This window comes from Danio rerio, chromosome 17 (assembly GCF_049306965.1).
Source record: "Danio rerio strain Tuebingen ecotype United States chromosome 17, GRCz12tu, whole genome shotgun sequence".
In the NCBI taxonomy this organism is placed as follows: Eukaryota; Metazoa; Chordata; class Actinopteri; order Cypriniformes; family Danionidae; genus Danio; species Danio rerio.
The window spans coordinates 48,576,175-48,604,154 of NC_133192.1; the positions used below are offsets into that span (position 1 = coordinate 48,576,175).

The following is a 27,980-nucleotide window of genomic DNA, read 5'->3' on the forward strand; positions in this document are numbered from 1 at the left end:
CTCCATAACTACACACACACAATAAATAAATTAATTAATAAATAAATTATTGTTGTTATTATTTAAAATTTATATATTTATTATCTACTTATTATTTACACATAATTGAACCTATTCTTTTTTAAAAACTTTTTTTTATATTAAGGAATTGTTTAGATTTTTTAAATATTAACTTCATGTTTTAGGGACAAAAGAGAACAAAGGGGACAGCACAGAGAATAGTAACAAGCGAGTGACGTTTCCTCTGAGGAAAAGTCACACCGCCCCGTTGTTGCCAGGCAACAGCAAAACATTGTAGCTGGCGGGTGAATATTTTTTCATCGCAGGACATTATCACACACATGAGCATATTTCTATGGTTCAGGACAGCATTTTAGGACATTTTTACTCTCAAAATGTTTCATTAAAATGCTTCGGCAATCCAAATGAGATGCGTTATAGGTGAAGATCTATCCATATTTGAGACTGCTGCCTATTGACCCAAAAGTATATTTAGTTTGGCTGAGAAATCCAGTGAGAATGAACTACAAAGAACTTGTCAACGAAGTCGCAAGGTTCCTGGACGAGTTTCAAGAAGACAAACAATGCATTGACAGTTTTACAGAGGATACTGCCAAGAATCTTCAGGTAGTTCTTTTGGACTCAAAGTAGGCCTATTTTCTTCCGTCTGTTTGCAGATAGAGTGTATACACTTATTAATGTATACATTTAACGTTAAATGCACGTATTTACCTTTGAGAAAATATAATGTATAATTTGTTTAAAATAATGATTCATCAGTGTTGGATGCAATAGATACAAAGTAACAAGTTACTGTAATTAGATAATTATTTCACAGAAAAAGGCAAAGTAAGGGATTACTTTTCATTTTCAGGTAATTTAATTACAGTTACTTATAATGTCCTTGGTACATATTGTTCTTAAATTAAGCAGTTCTGGATTAATCAATTAAAAGAAGCAGAATATTAATTTATCAAGTAAATTGAACATGCTTGATAAACAGAAAGTCAGAAATGCAGGTCTCTATATGGTACTGTATGTATGAAATATTGTGTCATCGCTTTGAAATGAATTGTGTTTTAATACATATAATGTCCAGAATTCTTAAATTGTTACATTTTTAATAAAGGTTAAAGGTCTATCTTGAAAAAGATTTAAAGAATTAAGATTTAATTTCTATTGTCTATGCAGCAATGAGTTTAATATGTAGCGTATTTATGCATTATGTATTTTAAGTTGTGTTGAGTGAATTAATTTAATTATTGAGTAACTGAGTTACTTTTCAGACACAGTAATTAAAAATGTAACTTAAATACAATTTTAATGATGTAATTAGTAATTAATTACTTTTTTGAAGCAACTTACCTAACACTGATTGTCATACATTGCATCATACAATATTATGTTAAAATGAAAAAAACATTATTCTGACATTAAAATGTCAAATAAGTGATCCTTTAAACTTCAATAGATTAAACCTCCATAAAACATTCTTTTAATATGTTATCAAACCCTGACACTGAATAATATACACTTTTTAACCATATTTTTTAACCACAAGGTTAACCATGATTTTGTACCTATATAACATGGAAGTGAAAACATGGTAACACCACTTAATCAGTTTATGAAAAATATAAACATGGTTACTACCGTTTTACTACACTGAGACTATTTCATAATGGTATTATTAAAATCACATTCATCATCATCATCTTATATCATCTCTCTTTTAGACTCGTTCCTCTGCTGACCAGAAGTTTATTATCAATACTCTGTATGGATGTATCATGCACAAGAAGCTTTTGAATGTTGTAGTCAACATCTTTTACCTTCATCATGGAAAAAATATCTTCAGGGTGGACCGGAATCTGTTTACTGGTACAATTATTCCAATTTATGTGATATAAATATTTTTTTCATCCTAAGCATTCTGTCAGTAGCATTACTATATCCCACTTGTTGTTGGTTTTTTTTTTGTGACACTAATTTAAAATGTCACCTAAAAAAGCATCTTTTATTATTTTTATTTTTTAGTTGTCTGTTATCTTGCCATGTTCTGTCTTGATGATCTTGGCCTGGAGCATTTCAGCAGAATTATCAAGTCTTTAGACAACGCAAAAATGCACAAAGTAAGCAAAACATAAGGACTAAACATTGAAATCCATAATTTGTGCTATTATTTAGAACCTGTTTATCATTATAAACCATGAAATGTGTAGGAACCAAGATTATTACTTTCTAATTTAAAAAATGTAGGTTGATTTTTTTTTTCTCCATGTAAAAATATGAGCAAATAATAATTACAGTGCAGTAAAAGTAGTAAAAATGTTCATGAATTTTAACTATTTCCTCATCCTTTGCTTTCAATCTTTCTTTATTTGATAAATGTCAGTTCCTGAGTTTTTTCTTTAACGTCAACAACCTCACAACACATATCCAGAAGGAATGGAGTCACATCTATGATGCTGCAATCGTGGATGAAAACTGGATCACCCCATTGCTAAGGTACACATTAAAACATGCTGGGTTCCACACAAATCCTTTGAGTTGTCCCAACACAAATCAATTAAGTAAATTTAATAGATTTTTCAAATTTAAGTAGATTGCACATAAAACAATTAGGTTTTGCCAAAAAAACCTTACAAATTGTGTTGTTTCAATTTATTTTAAATAAATACTATAAACAAGCGGCAAAAGTAGTTTTTTGAGTGTATAATAAGTGTGTATTAGTGCTGTATAGTATTTTACTTGATACACTGTAAAAAACACGTTTTGAATTGACTCAACCTAAATCAAGTCAAGTACTTGGCTTAAAAGTGGAGTCAACTCTAATAAGTTGTGGAGCAAGTTGCCTTTCAATTTTAAGTTGATTCAACCAGGGTTTCTGCAGGTTCCATCAGGCCAGATTTAAAACCTTTTAAAACCCTTTTTAGACCATCATGAATAATATATATAATATTTTAGACTATTATGAAGCCAATTTGATTGAGTATAACTTCTATTCAACCTAATACATTTCAGTTATAAAACCTTAAGTTTCATGCCTATATTATGTCTACTCCCCATTTTTTGTATAAATGAAAGGTTACATAAAGGGATACTGTATATTCCTCTGTTACTAACATGAGGAACTGTGCAATTTTAGTATTCTTTCCCTTATTAAGAAATTTAATTAGAAGAAATTGCTGTAAAACATGTCTAACATCTATTGTAAATTGTATCTCTTTGCAATAAAAAAACGAAACTTAAATATAAAAAAATATGGATTGTTGGTGATTGAAAGAATGCCGTCCAGATCGGGTGCCTTTACTTGGACAGAGGAAAATTAAGAACTGTTTAAAATGATTCAAGAAAGGCCTAAAATTTTGTTTTTGAAATTTAAAACATTTACAAAATTTTAAGGCCCCACAGACACCCTGGTCAACTTGTGTACAGTGTACTCTATTACTGAATTATGCATTAGTATCTGTATGTCATTAATTAGGTAGATGTTTTAGAAATTGTTCAATTATTAATGAGAATTTGGATTCTGTGTTCAATCGCTGTAGGTAATGACAAAACACACAATTAATAGAAATAAAGACTGCTCTTCAACTGATATTTATTGATACAAATTATCAAGCAGATGTCATCCTTATTCTACTTATCAGTTGGTGCAGTGAGATGGAGATGCTGTTGGATCAGCTCACCATAAAAATGGGCATGGGGAGTGTGCCCAAAAGATCTCCCAGGAAAAACACTGAGCCTAAGGAATTTGATCTGACGAAGCCTAAAGCTCGACCGCTCCCTGCTCCTGAAGTCATTCCACAGCAGGACAAGCCCAAGCCGGCAAGTATTGAAATAAATTCTTGAAATAACAGAGAAAGGATTTTATGAGTCAGTCGTTTTTTTTTCATTCAATCATTATTACATGACTGGTTATTTGGTAAAAGGCCAACATGACTTTTAATACACATTTTACCACTAACAAGTAGACACCCTGTTATTTTGAAGTAGTTTTTCTTTTTCCATTCTTTTTTTATCACAGGGGAATAAACGAAGCAACTCTATTAATCATTATAAAATGCAGTTTTTTGTAACCTATAATTTTATGTGAATTGTTATAAATAAAATGACTCAAACCACCCACCTTTTAGTTGAATCACAGCATTTGAATCTCAAACTTTGATTTCAAAGGGATAGTTCAGCCAAGATTTAACTATTTACTCACCCTTGAGTGGTTTCAAATCTTTATGAGTTTACTTTTTACTGTTAAATACAAAAAAAGATATTTTGAAGAATGTTAGAGACCGGTAACCACTGACTTTCATAGTAGGAAAAACAACTACTATTGAAATCAATGGTCACCGGTTTCTAAACTCTTTTTACTTCTTCTTGAAAATAATTTAATTTGTGCTAAATGACAAGAATTATCAGTTTTGAGTGAACTATCTTTTTAATTAAAGAAGTATATAAAATCAGACAAAAAGACAAAGGAATAATGGATTTAATGAGGTAAATTATTTCGAGTGTGAGACTATTTTGAATCGATTGTCATTTACTGTGCATAATGGTCCACGTCCACAGGAGATAAGATTCCTGTTGACACAGTTCGATTGCTGTGACTGTGAAATGTGTTGATGTAATTTTTCTGCACAAAATCTGTTATTAGATACCATTATAATAATAATATGTTAAAATAATACAAGCAGAGTTAAAAAGTCTTTAGAGGTTAATGAGTTGTTCGCTATATACTTTGTAAAAAAACAAAACAAGAAAAGTTGCCGTTTTACATTTTTAAAGCCAAAATATGAAATTTCTGTCACCATTTACTCATCTTCCGTTTGATCTAAACCTGTTTGAGTTTCTTTGTTATGTTGAACACAAAGGAAGATATACTGAAGAAACTACCATAGTATTTTTTTGTTCCCACATGTGGATGTCAATGGCTGCATTTTTCCAACATTCTTCAGAATATCTTGCTTTGCGTTTAAAAGAAGAAATAAGTTCATAAAAGATTTGAACCACTTGAGTGTGAAAAAATTATGAGGAAATATATTTTTTTTGGGAGAAGTCTCAGTTTAAATTAAATCAAATACATTTTGCAAGCCATTTCTACATACATTACATTGAACTAATGTTTCCCAACCCTGTTCCTGGAGGCACGCCAACAGTACAGATTTTGCATGTCTTCTTTATCTGACCCATTAACTTCAGGTTTTGGAGTCTCTTATTATGTTCTAATGAGTTGATTCATGTATGTTTGATTGGAAAGAGATTGAAAATGTGTACTGTTGGTCTTCAGGAACAGGGCTGGGAAAAACTGCATCAAATGACATAATGATCATATTTATGATCACAGTGATTCTTAAACAGAATATTTTCTGCAATAAAAAAACTGTACATTATGGCGTACAGACTTCACTTTAGATAATAAAATGATGCTGGTTATTACAATTGTTTGTTTCCTCAGGTACCAGCAAGCACTCATAGATCTCCAAAGGAACCAGAGATTCTGGACGATTTGAGGCAGATGAACCGACTGAAAGCTTTTGTGAGCCCCGAACAATGTCGTTTATCAATACTCAATTGGTTTTCAAACATTGTGTAACTCATTTTCTCTAATAGCAAACTCTGAATGAAGCAAACTCCCAGCAGTTCAGATGTGCAAACCCGCAAAAGTCTGAGAAAACTCAAGTTAGTGTCTTTCACAGCACAACTGAATGTTTTTTTACACCACAAAAGTGAAAAATGATTAATGCCTGTTTTCTGATGAACAGAACATAATATCAGAGATTATTAAAAAGCGTGAAGCTGAACTCAAATTTGACAAGACTTATACTTCTGGGAGCCCTGCAACTCAAAAGGTGATTCTGATAAGAATGACACGTACAGTAAGTGCATTTGAACCTGTGTGGCTTTGTGCAGTAGTGATTGAATCTGTTTTTTACAATTACACAGACAAACAGCTTGCCTGTCAGACTGAACACAACTGCCATTCTGCGCGAGGGAGCTTTATATAATAGACAACTGGAAGGAGAGTTACAAAGGTAGAGTCACATAACTCCTCAATGGTAATTATAAGATTATGGTTTGTTCTCTAAACAATTATTCCAATTAATTTGAAAGTATTTGGACTGAATATCTGAAGTGATTCATAATTTATTCTAAATCACTGAAAAGCAATAGTAAATTCATTAAATATGCAAATCCAAAAATGTCAATTCTGTCATCGTCTACTCATGCTTTTGTTTTTTAAACACAAAAGGAGAAGTTAATGCTGCTTATTTTTCTATACAGCAGGGAAAAAGTATAGAACATGTCATGTTTTTTCTTTGTGAATAATATTTCTAAAGGAATGGAATTGAACCAGATTTTTGTAAAAACGCAAACAATACAAACATAAAAAACATCTGAAAAATGAGTTGTGTGCAATAACTATGAAATGACACAAGAAGAAAGTACTGAACTATTGAAACGTTTTTAATACTTTATATAATAGGCTATATTGGCTGTGTTTTAGATAATTGTCCTGCTGAAATGTCCACCCTGGTTTCAGCTTCATCATCCTGCTAATTCAAATGTTGGACTGAAACAGCTGATATTCATTTACACTGAAGAAGGGCAGAGGGTTGCTGAGAGATATCAGCTGCTTTCTGGGCTTTCACTGAGTTTCTACACCTCTCTTTCTTCATGTGTTCAATACTTTTTCCATGCATCATTTTATTTTATTACAAATCACTTATTTTGTAATCTAATTAGAATCGTTTGCACATTTGAAATTCTGTTTGTTACCAACATCCGGGGAAAATTTCAAGTCAATGGCACCTTTAAAAAAAACTTTTAAAAAGCTCTTGAAAGCAGGACTGTGGGTGCACGAGCATCGTTTTTGTCCAGTCTATTTAAGAGAACCGATAACACCAGTTAAGTCTCTAGGTACAGATGCTTTACGCAAGAAAAAACGTTTCTTTTTTGAACTTTTAAAAACTCTTGTGGATCACAGCACCTGAAATCAGCCGAGACACTGAATCCCATGTCAGTGCGTCAAGATCGCCTGTTTCACTGTGTGCATGATCATCTTCTTATTCGGTATTCACCTGCTTTCTTTTGCTCACGCGAACACAATTATTATTGTCCTAGTATTAAACCTTCATGAGGTTCGTTATTCTTTTGAACACTAAAAAAGATATTTTGATGAAAGATGAAAACCTGTAACCATTGACATTCATAGTTGGAAAAACAGATTTCCAATCTAAAAGTCTGCAAAAAAATTTTTAAAAGGGAAAGGTCCTAACACAGAGCCTTGCAGCACACCATGTTTCACCACTGTATGATCAGATATCTGAGGGACACGAAAGGATGTTCTGGTTGATGAATTGGTAAACATAAATACTGTGTAGCACATATAATCAGATCCATGCCAAGACTTCTGAAACTATCAGTAAAATACAATTTGACAGAAAACAGATACAGGGAAACACACCACACTAGTTAACATGAAACCTTATTCACTCTACGAGTGACTCGCAGCAGCAGAGCTACAAGCGAAGCGACCGTTCATTTCAACAAAAAGCAAGTGACTTCGAGCGATCTCCATCTAAGCGAGTGACAGTGACCATTGGCGGCAAGGTGGGCGTGTCAAGCGATGCGACAAAGTTGAGAATCCTTCAACTTTATGCAAATGAAGAGCAACTTTCTTAAGCGACAGCCAAGAGGTGGAGTAGGGTCTGTCTGCGGACTGCAAGGCATAACTTTAAGTTGGACACCCACATGTCAAAACTATGTTGTATGGTAAGATAGTGCTGTGCCTAAGTTATTACGTCTATACCTTCCCCAAACCTAAACCCAACCATCATAGTTATTATGTCTACACCTTCCCAACCCTAAACTCAACAGTCACAGTTATTAACATACAGCCTCAAGTTGCGGAGGCTTCCATTCTTGACAAACTTGCCATTGTACTGTTATTTGCAACCACAGGGGGCGGCGCCAAGTAAACTAACTGTCATGGCAAAACGAATGAAGAGGTCATTGAGTGGAGTTGCATGGTAAAGTCTAGATCACATCATCAATATAGCAGCATTTCTTATGACATTGTATAACAATAATTACTATTTTTACAGTACTGTGACAGTTGGGTTTAGGGTTGGGGTAGGCATTAAAAATAAAATTTATTGGGTAACTTAATAAATAACATACTGCATATAATACTCGGTACAACTAATGTTTTTACATTACTGTGACGGTTAGGTTTAGGGTTGGGGTGGGGGTAGACGTTAATAAAATACAATAAATAGGAAATTTCATAAATATATAAATAATTCTCATTAACATCTGGCCGCAACCAAGTCCGATCTAGCAACGACTGAGTTGCATGGTGGACTTGCTAAATGAATGAATTGGTAATATATCAATTGAACTGGTTTTGAATAAATTTAGAGAAAACCCATTAATCATTTGCTGAAAATGTTCTCTGGTAAGTATTTCCGCCATCTTGCCTATCTCTTCATGATTGCAGACGATTACTGCAAGTTATGCCTCTAACTTACTACAAGTTACGTCCCAATTCACACTTGAACAGGTTCACCAGTAGAGCTCACATGATCCCCTCTCAGCTCGCTCAGAGGCCGGTTGAATTTATGCTGCATAGACCTACACAGACCTGCGTTTGAAGCAGATCGCAACCCGAGCGACAGGCAGCTACAAAGTCGCTGCTAGTGTGAATGAGGTGTAGGTGTGGACAAATGTCATAGGTTCATGTGGACTACAATTATGTTTCATTTATAAAGTGGCTTGGAAAATCAGGAGACATTTTTGGCTGAACTAACCCTTACAATTGTTTTTCCACAACATTCCTACTTACTATGACTATGACTATTGACTTACTAACACCATTGTCATGTATGAGAAATCCATGAGCGTTCTTCTGACATGTAAGTATTTGTGTATTCAGATTAGAGCAACTATCACAGGGTGCAAGCGAACCATCTTCATTCCTGCAATGGCAGAAGGAGATGAAGGAGAAGGATCTGCAGGAGGAACTGGCAGAACTGGAGCGCCGAAGACTAGAAGGACGAATAAGCTACGAAGAGGCTGTTCTTGCTCGTGAGCGAGTTTTGAAGCATAACCGCTATAAAGCGCAGGAGACGAAAGAAGAGGTGATCTCATAACAAACATTCAGTGTTTACAGCAATACATGACTCAGTCTGTCTTGTGTTTATGATGGTGTAATGTGTGATTGCTTTAGACTGCAGAGCTCATGCGCAAGTATGCAGAGAAACGACTGAAGGAGGAGAAGGAAATGAGGGAGCTGGTGCAACAAGTGGCTGATGGTCACAAGAGCTCCAAAGCTGCCAAAGCTAGGCTCCAAGAAATCAAACAACGAATAGGTATAAAGATTTGGACTGATACTTGAAAACGTAAAGGCTTGCAATGTCAGCAAAACACAATGTATTTCTCCTGAACAGTTAAGGAGGTCTCAGAGCAGAGCAGGGAACTACTCAGCCAGGCTTTGGAGGAGGCACAGGCCGAACTGAGCAGGAAGATGGAGCTCATACGTCAGATTCGTGCTTTTGAGTTAGTCCCTATGGTCAGACAAAAGTTTATTGATGAAACTGAGGTTGGTGGTTTGCTTTCTTACATTAATCAAATATGTACTATTTATATAAAGAACCAGCTTTTGGTAACAATCTAAATATTAAATATTTACAAGTGCCCACCAACAGCATCAACATTATTATACATGCTGTATAGTAAATTAATAGTTTTTACTCTTTTAATAAAAATAGTGCTGGGCAAAGATTAATCACATCCAAAATAAAGGTTTTATATTACATAATAATACACTCAGCGGCCACTTTATTAGGTACACCTGTCTAACTGCTCATAATCGATCATCAGAATGGGGCAGAAAGGTGATTTAGGTGACTTTAAACATGGCATGGTTGTTGGTACCAGACGGGATCTACTTAGATTTTCACACACAACCATCTCTAGGGTTTATAGAGAATAGTCTGAAAAAGAAAACAAATCCAGTGAGTGACAGTTTTGTGGCCGCAAATGCCTTGTTGATGCCAGAGGTCAGAGGAGAATGGCCAGACTGGTTCGAGGTGACAACAGTAACTCAAAAAACCACTCGAGGTATGCAAAAGAGTATCTCTGAACACACAACACGTCCAACCTTGAGGCGGATGGGCTACAGCAGCAGAAGAACACACCGGGTGCATCTCCTGTCAGCTTAGAACAGGAAACTGAGGCTACAATTCGCACAGGCAACAGAAGATTGGACAACAGAAGATTGAAAAAATGCTGCCTGGTCTGATGAGTCTCGATTTCTGCTGCAAAATTCAGATGGTAGGGTCAGAATTTAGCATCAACAACATGAAAGCATGGATCTATCGTGCCTTGTATCAACAGTTCTGGCTATTGGTGGTGTAATGGTGTGGGGGATATTTTCTTTGCACACATTTAGCTCATTAGTACTAATTTAACATTGTGTTAATGCCACAGGCTACTTGAGTATTGTTGCTGACCATGTCCATACCTTTATGACCACAGTGTAGCACAGTGTCTTCCAGCAGGACAAGCCATGTCATAGAGTGCAAACCATCTCAGACTGGTTTCTTGAACATGACAATGAGTTTTTATATATTTGTGTATCACATATACATATTAAATATATATATATAACACACATATATTTTCAAAACAAACTTTTATTTTGTATGTGATTAATCTTTGTCCAGCACTAAATAAAGTGAATTGATTTTTAATGGGAAATGTATGATTTGATTGGCAATGTCACCAAAGCTGCATGGGTGTAATTGCTAATGAAGTTTTGTGTTCTGTAACTCAGACCGCGGGTCATGATTTGCTTTGTGAGATGTCTCTGGCGGAGCTACGGGAGCGTTTGGCTCTCCTGAGAGAGTCAGAGCAGTGTGATCTGGAGGACAGAAGACAGCGCATCTTCCAGGAGAAACAGTTTAAAGAGCAACTACTGCTGGAACAGTTGGACAACATCGCTCTACGAAGAAATCTGGCAGAGCAGGCTGCTTTGCGCAGGTACTGTAAAAACTTGGCCTATCATACCTGTGCCTGCTTCAGCTTACTGTAGGGCAGGGGTCACCAATCTCGGTCCTGGAGGGCCGGTGTCCCTGCAGGGTTTAGCTCCAACTTGCTTCAACACACCTGCCTGGATGTATCAAGTGTACCAAGTAAGAGCTTGTTTAGCTTGTTCAGGTGTGTTTGATTAGGGTTGGAGCTAAAATCTGCAGGACACCGGCCCTCCAGGAACAAGTTTGGTGATCCCTGCTGTAGGGTAACCCCCAACCTAACAGTCTAAAATATGACGAGAATAGCTTATAGAGTAAGTTCAGCCAAATATGAAAATTCTGTTGTTAGTTACGCAGGGAATTAAAACAATTTTGGTTTCAACAATTTTAATGAATAAGAATTGGTTCTAGATCACATTGATTTATAATCATGAAGAAATAAAGTTAGGACTTATCATAAGGCAAGGCAAGGCAAGTTTATTTATATAGCACATTTCATACACAGTGGCAATTCAAAGTGCTTTACATAAACAAGAATAAAAGAAACAAGTAAAATAAAAATAAAACCAAATAATAAAAATGAGTAAAAAAAAAACAGAAAAACAGGTAAAATGTGATATAAAAGAATGAAGAAGAAGAGAAAAACATATTAGTGCAATCTGTCGGACGCAGCACAGTGCTCATTCAGTAAAGGCACAGCTAAACAGATGTGTTTTCAGTCTTGATTTGAACATGCCTAATGTTGGAGCACATCTGATCATAGTACTCATCAGTACTAACAGATGTAAGGTGGTATGTTCCCAAATATAACTACTTCAGTGCTCCCTTTGACAATATAGACCACAATGTTCTTTAGGGCAAACTATAGAGTTCTGAGTTTGTCTGGTTTATGTAATCCCCTTAAATCACTCTGACTTTTTTGGGGAAGAGAAAAGACAGTGTTAAAGTGATAAACTATGGTGTGCCACAAGGCTCTGTATTGGACCCCTTTGCCCTTTATAAAGATCACAGGTTTGTTCTATGACATCAGCTTAACAAACTCAGGGTTACAGGACATTTTAAATTAGTAAGTCTAATTAGATATTGTTAGTGCCATGAAATGTACCAACTTTCTGTTAATCCCGAGAGTAGGCTCGAAAGAGCGTGATTTACTGCCAAATTTACTGTCGAAGTTTAACTCATTTACCCAACAACAGGGTTCATCCACATTCTTACTACAAACATTTCATGACTTTTCCAGGACTTGAGTCCATTTTCATGACCTAATGTTTCATATAATGTCTACGTAATCACAAGAAATCATAAAACAAACAATGAACTTCTACATTTTTACAGCATGTCATAATTCACGCAACAATCTTTTTAGTTTTAATTCATTTTTTAAATACATGTAAAACAGATAATGCTTACACAGCACTAATGATGTGAGACCATGTTTTTAATCTAACCTCCATTCCAGTATACAGATATTTCTCAAACTAATTTTAGATGATGTTAATAGTTTGTTAAACTAGTAAACTATGTAAAACTACTTCTATTGTAAAGCTGCAATCACACTGCGCTTTTTGCTCCAGACTTCCATTTGGCAGACCAGAAATGCAATTATGTGCGACAAGGTTCACATTTCACTGTATTTGAAAGTTCAAGCTTGGTCAATTCTTACCTGCAAAATCATATCAGGTTATTGTGTTAGACCAATAGACGATCATTTAAAATAAGAATTTTTTAAAATATGGAGCAATCGTTCACTTTTATGAACGTCTAATCACATTGTTTAACCTCACCCCTTTTCACAGCGCCATACGACAGAATTTCGCAAGCACAAGCTCTGGTGTGACCGCAGCTAAGTCGCTTTGGACACATATGTCTGCTAAATTACTCATGTAAATGTTATTTCCATGATTTTTCCAAAACCTTGTGGGTTTTTCTGTTTTTTCAAATCTTTTCCAGGCCTGGAAAATGCCATGTCAAAATTTTATGACCCTGCAACAAGATTGAAAGATAATGGCATTACAAAAACAAGCAATATCAGTATTTTTTTGCTCACTACTGATTGGTTAAATTTTGGTTTGCGATCTCAAAATCAAGAAAACCTGCTGTGGAGAGCAATAGTAACTATAAGCAATAAAACTTTTGTACTGCCTAGTTCCCCAAACCAACCAGTTTCACAGTTAAATGCCCAGGTTTTACATATGTAAACCAAATTCACGTCAGCATAAGTAGTGATATCATCAAAGCAAAACATGGACAAATTAACTGTCCTTATATTGCTATGCTGCTAATTTAACTTCTAATGAAATTGTTGGAATTAATGAGTTATTAGTTCTGTCAGACTCCAGTGTATGCATGAATGAGACATAAATGTTCTGAAGCATGGACTGATTAGCAGTAATTACGCCAAGTGAAAGGCTTTCTGTCTTGTTTCAGTCAACAAGAAAAAAAGATGAGAAGTGAACTGCGGGAGGCGGTCTTTAAAGATAAAAGAGTCCTAGCTCTACAGAAGACCTTGGAACAGAAACAGCAAGAAAGACAAAAGAGAAAGACTGAAAAAAACACTGTGAAGAAAAATGAACAGGTGCTTCCTCTGACGTTGAAGACCTCCCTTAACAAAAAGGTGGGAAGAGATCACAGTAAAACTCTGGTTAGACCACACAATTTTGGCATGATTTCCTTGACGAAGGGTGTCGTAGGGACTCATAAACGACAAATGGGCATTGTGACACAAGATTCGATGTGTAATGTGGCTTAGTTCACGACAACCAATACCATGCCTGTTACGCCTAAAGACACCATTGCAAATTTTGGATTTTAATTTTTTTTTTCTTGTTCTTCTGTTCTCTCATTCTTCCAACAGAGTTTACTCTTTCGAGGTAATCTAGGAACATGTTCAGTGCTGCGAATACATTGCGAAAGCCTTTCCTGCTTATTCAAATTTGTCAATAATAGTGAAAACAGTTTAACATAGGCTTCTCTGTAACTGAATATTTAACTTTATTTAACAAACCAACACAATCACCTCAAATGTTATTCGTTGTTCTTGTTTATAGATAACTGACCAACAAAACACATTAAAATAAGTTAAAAGTTATGGCAAACAAAATTAGTTTTAAAAATATTTTTTGTCAAGAAAAATATACTTTATATTTTTAATTATATTAAAAAATTATATTTTTGTTTGTGCCCCTCTACTACTCAACTTTACGAGTGGATGATTTGTTTCTCACTGACATTGATTTACAAATCTTATATATTTGCAAATTTTTTCAATATGTCATTGTTTTGTCTTGTGCACCTAATTTTCTCTTGCTGCTGCTGATGTGCTTTCATTTTCTCCGTCTCACTCGCAGCATGTTCAGGCAAGGGAGTGTTTAATAAGTAACCCTTACATTTAGGATTCAAAGAAAATATCTTAATATTAAAAAGAAATCATAAGTTTGATCCCATACATGTCGTAAAAATGCCCTTAAAGTATGCTATTATTAGTTGTCTGCAAGCATCAGTGTTTATTGAGATTGAAATAAGATTTTAAAATTTAAAATTGAGATTAGAAATACCGTTACAGCAACACTTGTGACTGATTTAGGAAATAACTCACGTCCTAGACATCACAAAATGACTGATCATGAAGTAAATTGTAGTTTGGGACATTTGTTACCCACAGCAAGTCAAGGTTTTTCAAGGGGGGGAAAAACAAAATAAAAACGCAGTCTGACAAAGTAATATTCGTAACCGACAATAAAAATTGTGTGATCTGCCTGGGGCTTAAAGAGGTTAGTGTATGCTGCCATGATAACACCTTAAATGTGAATTGTCTTTTTGTTCCATTAAATCTTATGAGCAGCAGGTTCTTGAAGAACACCACTGGCAGGAGTTGGAGCGCAATTTGGAACAACAGATTCATGGGGCCTTCCAGCAGTCGGTCTACAAATAACTGCTGGTCAAAACCACAGGCGAGTTTTTCTTGATAGTGATAGCCATGAAAAGTCAGCCAATGTATACTTAAATTAAAACAGAGTAGAGCATCTTTTGTATTAGATAAATCTTTATGGCTCGACATCAATGTATTACAGGGATAGTTCACACAAACATTTTAATTGTATTATCATTTACTTGACTTGTTCTAAATTGTTAGATTTTTTAAAATTCTGTTGAAGAACATTAGAAACCTATAATCATTAATATTCAAAGTAAGGAACATGGTGATTACTGGTTTCCAAAAGTACATTTGCTTTTCAACAGTTACTCAAAAGAGTTTGGGACAAGTAAAAGGTGAGTAAATTAAAACGGAATTAAAATTTTGGATGAACTATCCCTTAAACTGTAATTGAGCAAACAAAACACTAAACAAACACATTTGTAAATATATATTCTAAAATGTTTTTTTCATTATGTCAACATTGTTTTTGGTCTTAAAATTCAGCAGGTTGGCTGTATTATAAAGTCATACATGCACAAAAATAAAAAATGCAGAAGAATAAACTAGTTTAGTACAACTTTTTAATGTTGTTCCATTTCATTTTAGGAAAAGAACTGCAAATATCTTTCCAGGTTACATTAATGCCCAAAGAAAAAAAGACCCAGATTAATGTTTGATAAAGAGAGGATTACTCTAACAATAATAAAAAATAAAATGTAAAGATATTGCACCATAATGTGAATTAGACCATTAACATAATCAAGAATCCATAACATTGAGTGGAACTTATTGTGTGCACTACATTAACATTCAAAAGTGTACATAAAAGGAAACAAACAAAAATTACAATATTTCCCCTAACAAGACATTTCCATGTACACTGTACCCTACATGCAATGCTTCATAGTGCTTGGAAACTAATTTGAGACTCTGCAACAAACTAATACTTAGTGTCTAAAATTAAAACAAAACATTAGATGTTAGTAAATTATTTAAAAGTGTTTACCAGTATAAAATCATTATTCTATATGTAGATATTAAAAAAAACAAGTTTTCATACCACAGGTACATTTTTCCTATTACATTATGAAATAAAAAAAAGAAAAAATGAAATGCTGTTACAGATGGTGGGTCAAAATCTTAAAGTGCTTAGCTGTAGTGGTTACAGAATGAGTGGTTCATACAGATATCAGTATTAAAGACATGATACACAGCTTACAGTCAGAGCTGAAATTTAGTCCCCATCCAGTCTTAAAAGTAAACTTAGCAATTATCCAATTACAGGACTTAACTGAAATGCATTAAGATTCTACAAAAGAAAGCAGCAGTCTGATTTAAGTTGTTTGCTCAAGCTTAGAGCAAACTCTGCAATTTATTCCCATTCATTCCCAGCCTCCCGCTGACCCTTGATATAGATCAATACAAGGACAAGAGGGAGTTTCTCTCCTTATGAGTCCAAGGATGTTTTATCTTTCCATATCAGAGCATTAATCAAAGAAATGTCTCCCGCCTCATTAATTTACCAGGCTTTGGGGTTCATCTTCTCTCGGAATGACATCCTCAGTTTGTTTCTGGGAGCTGGCACAGGAGGCTGAGGGTCCACGATGTATTCTTTCTTTGTATATTCAGGTAGATCAGACTCCTCAGCCCTTTTTTCAGGCTGTTGACCAGTCTCGATCTGTCCAAGAGGTGCGTTTTTGCGTGTGGATGTGTGGCTCTTCTGCAATTGCTGAATGATGGCAGAGAATTTAGCATCCAGCGAGGGTCGCCTGGCCCTTGGTTTGGGCCCTTTACAGTTCTCTTTCTCCTGATTGGTTGAAACGCTGGTGAAGGGTAATTTATCAGGAGGGGGTGGCGGAGCTCTTCTCTTCTTTTTGCTGCCCGTATCAGGGCTCGTAATAGACCGATTGCTTTCTTTACCTGGTGACAGAACCGTTTTTTGTACCACTATTGGCCGGGAGCCTTCAAACAGGGCTGCCCAATGAGGAGGCTCCGTCTCTTCCTCCTGGCCAATTAGAAATCGGCCATTAGTTTCCTCAATCTTATTGTGAATTATGTCTGTCAAGCTCTCAAATTTCCCAGGGGACCCAATGCCTGAAAAGAATCAATTTGGTTTTAAACTGGAGATATAGAGAAACACCACAAGATTCGTCCAAATTCATTCAAAATAAAGCAGTACAAACCGGGCTATGCAATATTTATTGGCTATAACAATAATTACAATTATTGTAATTGTTTTAAAGTGAAAGTTTTACCCCATAATTTAAATTGCAATCTTATCCTCCACTTGTTCCAAACCAGTTTGAGTTATAAAGATATACTGAAGAATGCTAGAAATTGCTAGCCACTGAATTTTCATAACTTATTTTCTCTTAATGATGTCCATGGATAACAGTTTCCAACATTCGTCAAAATATCTTCTTTTGTCTTCAACAGAAACACTCAAAAGGTTTGGAACCACCCAAGAATGAGAAAATAGTGAATATACATTTTTATTTTGGTGTGTACAAGTCACTTTAATAACGTGTAAGCTAACGTTATGAACAACGTCACTCCGTTTACAAAATAAAAAATAAAAAACGAAATATTGTCCAAATGTTAACTGCCTGTGAATACAGCCTTTTTAAAAGAAGTTTAAATGTTAAATAACAAACAATGTCAGTAAAGTTACTAAAGTACTCAAAGTTACTTTGCACAATAAAGGTTTGAGTTAATGATTTAATTTTACATTTAAAAATCACTTCTTAATGAATCGTAATGAAAAGCAATCAGCTTTGAATTAATGGTTCAAGAACTCCCTCAGGGAATTGTTTGTCTTGATAACACAGGTGGCTTTTCGTTTTAAAAACAAAGTTGTTACAGTTATGCCTGGCGTCCAAACTACTTACTGAGTCTTAGTCCCACAAATATTTATTTGAAATTTATTTATTTGAAATTGCTGAAGAACCTATTCCAGATTGAAAACAGCACACTTGAGATGTTTTCAAACCATTTATGCACATTTTGGAATATCGTACAAAAAACCCTCCTAAATAGAAAGGCAAGATGTGCATACATTTTTAAACACAAAGAAATAAATAAACTTATGTGTACAACTAAGTAGGATAAACTTTTAATCCGATTACCAAAAGTGCATAAATGCATTTATCTAATAAATTCAAACATTTGCATTTAAACAATCATGTAATAACAAAAATAACAGTGGCCAAGATAGCTTAACAAGTTGCAATTTAAGAAAATCACCAGCAAATTAAGAAAAGATCTTCATCTGTTTCACACATGCTGCATTCTCTCACAACGCAAACAATTTACAAAAGCGCTGCAATTTCTCACAACACTTGCAAATAGCATAGAACAAAGAAAATGTTTTAAGGGGACCCTAAAACTAAAATAATCAAAATACAAAAAGGCGAGGGAATCAGGATGGTAAAAAAAAAAACCTTTCAAAGATCACCTTCTACTGAACGCTAGTCACTGCACAGCAGCGTCCATCACATTTTAGGGTCCCTTGAAACATTTCCGTTGTGTTCAAATGTTTTTGCAAGTGTTGTTAGAAAATGCAGGCATTTTCAGAACTTTTTGGCAGTGTAGGAAAATTCGTCGCATTTTATTAATTTGTTTTTGTTTTCTTAAATTGCAGAGCGTTAAGCTCTCTCTGCCACCATGAAAATAGGCACAGTGGGATGGCATTAATAGACAATTGAAACGACTTTTCACAATATCTGAAATTTTGTTTTGGTTTTTCTAAAAATCGGTCATCAAAAGGGTTTGGTTATTTATGATTAACCGTCTTGAGCATCTGCACTTTTAAAGAGTGTCTTACGGCTCCAAAAGCCACTGCGTGTTCATTGTCATTTGTCTTCTGAGCCACAAGATATATATCATTTAAGGAAAAAAATGGACAGTGACTTCTCCTACCAAAAAATTTAAAGGTCCCGTGAAGTGCTTTGAAATGTGCATTTTTATTCGATGTTTGACAATCTTAACCAAAATATGAAGAGAGGGAAAAAGTGTAGCCCCTCCCCTTTAATAAAAACTGGCAATAGTTTTTTGTGCTACAACTCTGCCAGTGAGAGTGAAGGAGCTCAAGCGCATCAAATGCGAATCATCATGAAGGGGATGGGGCATGTCAGATACTAGAGAGCTTTTGATTGGTCATGATTTGATAAGAAACTGCAGTTATGAGGTGAAATTATTAAAACTGTTTATCCATTTAGGTGGCAAGCTGCAAGCTTTACATGTTTATAATTTTTATATCTTCTAAACGCAAATTATATCATGGTTTTGTTGTGCACTAGCTTATATATATCCCAAAAATGTACATTAATGATATTAATTTTGAAAACATTTTAATTTCATGGGATCTTTAATGTTTCTTTTTGATATTTGGTGGCACTTTATTAGAAATTGATAAATTGGTTCTCATTGACTTATTAAATAAAAACTGCCTTATATGAATTCTTAAATTATTATTTATTATTATTACGGATTAAATGTCAGTTTTACGCATTAGTTTATTATTTCGCATCTTTGAATGGAAACTGCTACTGAAATGCACACTTTCAAAGACGGATCAGTCAACGCTGGACAAGGAGCTTTTCATTTGAAAATCCCCATTTAAAACTTAAACACACTAGTGTAAATGCAGCCTTGGTGTAATTTATTTATAACAGGCCTAACCCATAATAAATTAAATATGTTATATATTTATTAATAATAATAATAATAATAATATGTTTAATATTATATTAAATGTATATTATTTTTAATATTAATAATGCACACCCCTGAGTACAGGTCAATATTATTCTTACTGTATATTCTGAAATAGCATGTACATCATTGATTACTCACTCAGATCATTATAAACGGAGTCAGCTTGCTTCGTCAAAAAGAGTGGGGGTTTCCGTGGCGACAAAACATCGATTTCCATGAGCTTGTCACATGTATGTTGCCACTGACCTGAGGGGAAAATGGTAATTCTAATAGTTAACACGTATAATAAGTAAAAAAATTAATTTGATTTTGCATTGGTCAGCTGAACTCACTCTGGTCATAAATGTGCTGCCAGAGGGAATCCAGCCACTCCTGCAGGACATCTGGAGATTCAGCAATAAAAACATGGCTGGCAGAGTCTCCGTTCCCTGGATTTATCAAGTTGAGCCTAGAGCCAGTCCTTTGGTGGTCATTTTCTACCACACGAATACGGGTTTCCTGCATAAACAGACACATTTTGTATTGTACATTTTTATGATGGATCTTCTATTTCGTTATTTATTTATCATTGTGTTAAACCTGTATTTTAATTGCAACATTCAAGGTATGTTTTTCAGAGATAACCACTAAATAACTCAGGCTTATCTGGGTAGTTCAAATCATCTTCATCTAACGATTGTCTGTCATAAAATAGTCTTGACTGTTTGGCGCTATCTTGTGACTGAATAACATGGTTAGTGTATGCACTATGAAGCAGTTTTTGTCCCTATCAGCTATGCATTTAATAAAAAAATTTATAAACTATTATAGAGAATGATGCGTCTAATTTTTACATTGTGACAAACGGCATATAATAAACTGGATAGTTTATCTAGTTGATTGTTTTTGCAAAATAAACCATTAGGTCTTACACAACAGCCATTTTCGTGTTGGGCTGCTGATAAACCTGTTGGGCTTTACCCTGTAATAACAATCACCTGAATGCACTTTATCCATAAATTATTGGCATAACTATTAACAGGACCATTCACCCAAAAGTTAAAATTATATCAGTTTACTCGCCCTTCATGTGGTTTATAACCTCATCAGTTTTTTTCTCCTGTTGAATGTTGATGACATTTTGAAGACTGCTGGTTAGTAGAACCCATTGACTTCCATAGCATTTTATTTCCTACCATGGAAGTCAAACCGTTTCTCAAACTAATTTCTTTTGCGTTTGACTGAAGAAAATTTTTTAGATAGATTTTGAACAAGTAAAGGATAAGTAAATAACAGAATTTAGAAATTTAAGTAAACTATCCTTTTAAGGTTAAATACAATTTCTTTAGCGTTAAGCAGGTAAGAAAGGTTGCATTACTACAGTTGCAAGCTAAAAGAAACTGTTATAAACCCATTATTGGCCCTTTCTTTTTATATATTGAATTACAATTGTTCTACTTCATCTAAAATAGTTTAATAACACCCGTAGATTTATAATCTATAGCAAATCTAAACATTCATCTTTTATATTGTTACAATTTAGTTTAATTTTAACCAAAACAGTATATGAAATTGTTAAATAAAATTTGGTGTTTAAGTAACATGAAAATGATATATTTTTGGTTTTGTGCAAAAATATATAATAAAATAAATAATTATACTGGTGCATCTCAATTCTAAACCATTTCTCTGCTAACATTAATTATTGTTGTGCTGTAATGTACATTTATTTTTATTACTATTATAATATTACTCTAACATACTTTATATAAAAAAAGATTTCTTTTGGCTCCAATAACAAAGACAAAATTTTGACTTCAAGGAAAAAGACAAAAAAAGGGTCCAATTGGCAATTTAGGGTGATTTCAAGCTAACACAATGTAATACATTTGTTTTAAAAAAATTTTCATACTAGCAAAAACTTCAGTGGCACAGGGGAAGGGGGGGAATATCGTTGCAAGTTTTTTTTTTTAAAAGAAAGAAAAAAGTTCATCACCTTGTTTATGGGAATAATGAGGATTGGCTCCACTTTAGCTTGAATCTCTTCAGGAGAGTAATAACATGAAATCTTTCCAGCTTTCAGCACGCAGTATAACCTACAGCGCCGCTGCAATCCCTCAATGCTTTGCTAAAAGGACAATCAAAAATTACTTTACACATCTTAACAAATTGCAAACATTTATTAAGTGTAAATTCCCAAAGATTAACCTCCATAAAACGCATATTTAATTTTCTTCCAAGAAAGAAATAATTCAGGTGTGTTACCTGTTGGCTTAGGAAGCCACTCATCATGTCAAGTGTCATACAGTCAGGTTGTGCCACCAGCTGACAGCACAGGTTTCCATACAGCGGCAGCCATGATGAAGCCTCCACTGACAGACCAATGGCAGAAGGTCAATAAGAAGCACTAGACCAGTCTATTATTAAAATCTGACTAGTTTGTGCTTACCATTTTGCAGGATTATGAGAGAATGAGACTGGAAAGATCCCTCTGCCTGCTCCAAACCCAGCGTAGTGTATGCCAACAACGAATACCGTGCTCCACTAATGTATCAAAAAATAATAATTATTTACAACATGAAACTAAATTCTTATGGAAATAAACAAAATCTTTACATACGGTGGTATTGGGTTGGACTGGAGGAAAGTGTCTGGGTCCCCTCCATCCAGAAGAGGGCAGAGTTTCCTCCTGAAGATCTGCCGAAAGAGGAGCGCAGCTTCCTGGCCAGTTTTTTCGGAGTGTTGGCAAAGGTTGCTTCCTCGTCCAGTCCACAGATATACAGCTCAAATGTCAGTTCAAAGTCCGGCTTCACTTCAGAGCTGTTCAAAATCAATAAAAACAAGACGATTCAGATGATTCACTTTGATTTGTTTCCCCCACAATAACACAGTTTTACATAACTTTCAAATGAATATGGGAACTTACAAAATCTTGACACCTTCAAAGCAAATATCGGTCATTGAGGAGTCTGCAATCACCATTTCAGTGTCAAAAATCTCTGAGCCAATCTTCATCAAACAGAAGACTGCCACCCGCTGTGTGTCTGTAGGAATTGGAATAAAAGAGCTAAAATGTATGAATAAATAAAGTCAGAATTGTCTATTTTTTCCCCAAATTTGTTTAACCAAAAGAAGATTTTTACCACATTTCTAAACATTAGTTTTAATACATAATTTCTAATAACTGATTTCTTTCATTAGATTTTCTTTTATTAGATATTTCTCAATATACTAGTATTTAGACTAACCTGGAATTTAAAGGAAAAAGTTAGAGTAAGTAGGCAAATTATTGTATAATGGTTGTTTGTTCTGTAGACAATTGGGGGGAAAAAGATTGTCCTTCCATATTGGCCTTAAAATGTTGTTTTTTTAATTAAAAACTACTTTTATTATAGCCAAAATAAAAAAATAAGACTTTCAACAAATAAGAAGAAAAATATTATAGGAAATACTGTGAAAACTTCTGTAAAACATCATTTGGGAAATATTTAAGAAATAAAAAAATAATTAATAATTCACAGGAGGACTAATAATTGACCTAAACTGTACATACCATTTACAAAATTCATACATTAAGCCTTAAAAAAATATTCAATCTGAATCTTTTACAACTATTTCTTCTTTTTGTTTCACAGTCCTTTAGAAATGCTTGCCCATTAAAAGTTCAAAGAACATTTATTATTAATGTAGCTTTATATTATGAGCAAAGAGTTTTTTAGTGAATGGAAGGCTTTAAAAGAACCACTTATCTAAATTTGAATATTTTGTAACATAATAAATGTTTTCTTTGCCAATGTAATGTGCCCTGGCTAGAGAAAAATAATATAACTGACAAAATAAATAAAATAACTGAAAAAAAAAAAAAAAAAAAAAAGCCAAGGACTTTAAAACTAATGAATCATTCTTCATTTTACCACTGTGACTTACTCCCTTTGCTGTTAAAGTGCTCTGAATCCTTCCAAAACAGTGGAATACGTAGACCTGGATAAGCCAAAAGGAAAAAAATTATGAACCAAAGAAACTGAAATTATTAACAAATAAAACAAACATTTACATAAAATAGAGAAAACTGATTATTTACCAGATATGGCAACCTTTCCCTTACAAGGAACTTGTCCCTGAGAGTCTGAGGGCCTAAAATTTTTTTAAAAGACCATATTATTTTCAATGTATTGCTTATATGCAAAATGATAGCAATATAAATTCAAAGGATAGTTCATCCAAAAATAAAAATCTATTCATTTACTCACTCTCAAGTGGCTCTAATTCAATCCAAACCCAATCTCTTTTTGTCTGTTCAACACAAATATGTCTTGAAGAATGTTTGAAACTTGTAGCCACTGACATTCATAATTGAATAACATACTAAAAGTCAATGGCTAATGGTTTATAACATTCCTGAAAACATATTTTGTGTTCAACACAAACAGAGACCCGAATAATTGACACAGAGAAAGTAAATGCTAACAATTTTAATTTTTTGGGTGAACAGCAGGAGATCCTCAGGAAACACAAATGATCCTCTAACCTTCTGAAGTCCTGGTGCCCCGTCCTCTTCTGGGCTTCACTCATGTAGGCTTTAATTCTGGCATTACAGGTTAACAGACTCCTGGATGCATCCAAGACCTGCTCCTTTTTAGTGCTCGCAACCATAAGCTTATAAGCCCCCGCTCTCATTCGCATCTCAAACTCCATCTTCTCCTTAATATCACAGTCCTAATAGAAGGATACAAACTATCAGGAAAACTAAAGCAGGTTTAATTGCTCACAGTAAAGAGTTAAATCCATTCATACTCATTTAGGAGACTACACTTGAAGAGAATGATAGCTACACAATCTATATTCTACTACAATCATTTGTAAGGTGGATCAATGAGTGATGGGAATTAAATGACAATGAAGCATGAACAACCACAAAATATCTGGAAGAGACACTTCTTCCGCTCCTTGAAGCCTCACCGTCATCAAAAGAGCTTAAGTGGGTCTCTAATAGATCAAGTTCAATGACACATGAAGTGATGACAATGAGTGAAAATAATGAAAGTCCAAACCATTTCTGTAAACCAGTTCTCTCAAACTGTAGAATTTAAGAACTCAGCAAACAATTAAAATTCACAGTCATATGGACCTGTTTTTATTTTAATCAAGCATTTTATTAATTATATTTTGCCAATGGTTCAAGTCAAACAAGAACAAAGTACTGTGACATTCCAAATAAGATCAGGCCAAAACAAAGTTTGCCCGTTTCATAATATAAGGGCCATTTATATCAAAGTTGATTTTCAGCCGCACCAACAAATTTCCTCCAGTTTGATCAGTTCTCCACATCTTTTCCAATAGCTCCAATCCTCCATGTCAACCTTTACTTGAATCTACCATCTTTGTTTGTCTTCCACGGGGATTGTCTTCCTTCCGGATAGATTTCATCACCTTCTTTAATCAACATTCTTCTCCTCAGTACATGTCCAGCCCATCGGATCATTCTACACTTTATTTCACTTATCATGTTTGCACTATTGTAGAGGTCCCTGATCTCTCTATTGTAGGGCTGGGTTTTAAGATTTGGCCTAAAATCAAAATCTTGATTAATTGAACATTTTAACTCAATAACGATTAATGAACGATTATTTTATTTATTTCTAAAAAATTTTTTGCCCACATAGTTCACTGACAATTTTTAAATGCCGTCTAAAGGCATCTCTGGCGCAGCTTCCAATCATCATTAATGTAGTGCAAAGTAAGGGTCAAGAATGAGTCTATCTTCCTACTTGACCAGAGATCAGATGTGGCTGCAGAAGTACAAATTAGCCACAGCCTTTAACCGAGCGGGGGCCCCGTAACAAGTTAAGGGCAAGTTATTGTAAAAATCTGATAAAAATCTATAAAATTTGACCGGTTATAGATTCTGAATGTCCATTTCGATTACTTTGATTTATCCCTCAGCCCTATCCTATCGTGTTTCCTTCTCTATTCTCCTTGTTCATAATAGGCCTGTATATCTTTCATAGTACTTTATTCTCAAACCCTATAAGCTTTTTCTACAATAAATAAATATAAAAATCTAATTGTTAACAGCAGTTTTTACACCACTGTCATTTTTAATGACTTTTTTTTTTTTTTTTTTTTACAGGAAAATGTGCAGCTCATACTTCTATACATCTATGCTCAGCTTGGAATAGCTTAGCAAAAAGAAAATACAAAAAATGTAAAAAATGTCTTCAACACATGCATGCAAATTCTCACAATACATGCATATACAGAAACTCTTTGAAAATAGCACAGACACAATTTAAAGTTGTTGAAAGACCCAAAAAAGGGAAAAGCCCGGCTGCTTCTTGTTTAGAGAGAAGTTTATTTAATGTTTATTGTGCAATCTGTCCAACTATTAGGGGTAACAATATATAAACACAGTACTGGACAACCAGGATATTAATACAAAAAAACTGACTTCTCAGATCTCCAAAAAACACCTCTGACTCTAAACACTTTTTAGGGTCTATTGTGGACTGCTATTGTCAGGGTTATTTTTGCAATTGCATCCATCATGAGAATTTGTGAAAGTGTTGTCAAATCGAAGAAGACAAAGAATTTATTAGCGCTTTTCTCTTTGACTTGCAGCACGTTTGAGCTCGGTCACCGTAGCTAAATAGTATTTACGTTACGGTTTATGGTTAGGGGCCTTTCTTTATTGAATGGCGTCAAGATATTCAATGCAAATAAAGTATAACAAATGTAAAGAAAACTTCGAAGGCTAGGGTGAGATACAAACAATATCACAGGAATATATTAAATGATATACAGGATTGTACAAAATTTGCATAGCTTTCTGATTTTTTTGCAGAGACACATGGACTCAACATAATGCTTTACTTTATTTTTAAATGCAATAAAAGTTAAATTTTTATTAAAAAGGGTAAGCAATTCGTTAGGAAAAAAAAGTCAAATTGAATCGCTCAATCCAAAATAGTTTGAAAGATTCGATTCACATGAAAGGATTCGTTCACGAGCTCAAATGGGTGATGAATGACACATTTAAAGACAGAAAACAAACTAAATATACTGACATTTTCTAAAAGGCTAATTTCAGGGAAGTGTGCTTACGTTTCAGAGTTAAATGTGAATATTATTCATTTTTATTTCTAAAGAATAACGTGAACCACTCAAAGGATGTCAAATCAGAACATGGACTGTATGTTAGACAGACTCTGTATGAAACATGATCACACTCTCCACCATAGACTGAAACTAGGCATGGGACAATAACCGGTTTCAAAGTTTATAGCGATTTGGAAAAGTCAAGGTTTTAAAACCTCAAACATTTTCTGTTATACAATTGCTGAGGCAATTAAGTTTCGTAAGATTTTAAAAAAAAGTTTTGTAAAGAAATCTATGTTTTTGAAACAAATGAAGAAGAAAACATGTAATTTATTTATTTTAGTTATTTAGCCATACATGTTTACTGTTCCAAAACGCTGTTTCCTAAAATAAAGTATATTGTGTTCAAAGGGGGAAAAGTTGTGTTTTTTTTACCCTGAAAATAAAAAGGATAACAGTTATATTTTAGAGTAACTTAGTAAATCAAAAAACTAATTCTGTGAAACATAGAGGTAAAGTTGGTTTTATATTTGGATAGTCACACATTCTCCTCAATCAAATAATTATAGAAAAGTATTGTTTGCAAATTCTAAATAGGGAAATCATATTAGCAGCCAATGACTATCAAAGTACAACATTGTTCACAGTGAATTATTAGTGTTAATGTTGTTTAGAAGTTATACTTGCATGCTAATTCCGATCAAATATTCAAAGTAACATGGTACACAATACAGGGACTTCTAAATGAACCAACTTTACCTCCATCTGTGAAACCGTGATATTTTTATCATACCGTCACAAACTTAACGTTAAATCGGCCCATGCCTAACTGAAACTACCTTTAATTTCTTAGAACTCTGTCCTATGAATAACATATTCAAGTCTTGTAGTATCTGCTGCGTGTCATTCACACTGCTTCGCTTCACAAGTCTGTCTTTGGCCTGAAAAAGTATTGAACCTGCCGGTTAGTTGTGAATAACAACAACCACATTCCAGACATGAAAGGAAAAACTCCAAACAAAACGTCCGCTTCCTCACCACATTCTCACCTCATTTGGGAAAAACATGCTTTCCCTTATTTTCTTCCTCTTTATCTCCATGGCGAGGGAGGAACACGACGATACCGTGGATCGAGAAGCAATATTTCGTTTAAAATGTTGAATATCCCGCGGTGGATCCATACTGGCCGCTTCCTCAAGACAAGCCCCTCTGCACACAACAAACCAACGGATTACACAAGC

General features: G+C 34.3%; 2 protein-coding genes across 5 annotated transcripts; one reads left to right on the forward strand and one right to left on the reverse strand.

Annotated features, from left to right (window-relative positions):
- Nucleotides 1-276: 276 nt before the first annotated feature.
- cfap99 (cilia and flagella associated protein 99) lies at nucleotides 277-27,154 on the forward strand. Of its 4 annotated transcripts, none has more exons than XM_073927733.1 (16): nucleotides 277-627; nucleotides 1,737-1,881; nucleotides 2,038-2,132; nucleotides 2,396-2,508; nucleotides 3,654-3,831; nucleotides 5,456-5,536; nucleotides 5,611-5,679; nucleotides 5,763-5,849; nucleotides 5,944-6,032; nucleotides 8,936-9,140; nucleotides 9,230-9,371; nucleotides 9,450-9,601; nucleotides 10,838-11,043; nucleotides 13,461-13,647; nucleotides 14,875-14,983; nucleotides 25,775-27,154. In XM_073927733.1, the coding sequence occupies exons 1-15, from the start codon at nucleotides 520-522 to the stop codon at nucleotides 14,962-14,964; spliced, it is 1,947 nt and encodes a 648-aa protein (XP_073783834.1). In that variant the 5' UTR covers nucleotides 277-519; the 3' UTR covers nucleotides 14,965-14,983; nucleotides 25,775-27,154. The 4 variants fall into 4 exon arrangements, with proteins under 4 accessions (XP_073783834.1, XP_073783835.1, XP_003200418.2 ...); XM_073927734.1 differs by lacking the exon at nucleotides 25,775-27,154 and adding an exon at nucleotides 17,386-17,668; XM_003200370.7 differs by lacking the exon at nucleotides 25,775-27,154 and having other exon boundaries at nucleotides 14,875-15,893.
- Nucleotides 15,514-27,976, reverse strand: rtkn2 (rhotekin 2). The gene is given in 13 exon segments (NM_001005937.2): nucleotides 15,514-17,043; nucleotides 19,804-19,911; nucleotides 19,998-20,163; nucleotides 21,641-21,772; nucleotides 21,910-22,016; nucleotides 22,094-22,188; nucleotides 22,265-22,332; nucleotides 22,335-22,464; nucleotides 22,571-22,688; nucleotides 23,572-23,625; nucleotides 23,726-23,778; nucleotides 24,173-24,360; nucleotides 27,789-27,976. Coding segments are annotated over 13 exon segments (1,926 nt in total). The 5' UTR covers nucleotides 27,921-27,976; the 3' UTR covers nucleotides 15,514-16,468.
- Between the last annotated feature and the right edge of the window lie 4 nt (nucleotides 27,977-27,980).

Coding starts and splice junctions, on each gene's coding strand:
- cfap99 (XM_073927733.1), top strand. CDS start 520: ATGAACTACAAAGAACTTGTCAACGAAGTCGCAAGGTTCCTGGACGAG. Junction 2,133..2,395: donor ACAACGCAAAAATGCACAAA/GTAAGCAAAACA, acceptor GATAAATGTCAG/TTCCTGAGTTTTTTCTTTAA. Junction 3,832..5,455: donor AGCAGGACAAGCCCAAGCCG/GCAAGTATTGAA, acceptor TTGTTTCCTCAG/GTACCAGCAAGCACTCATAG.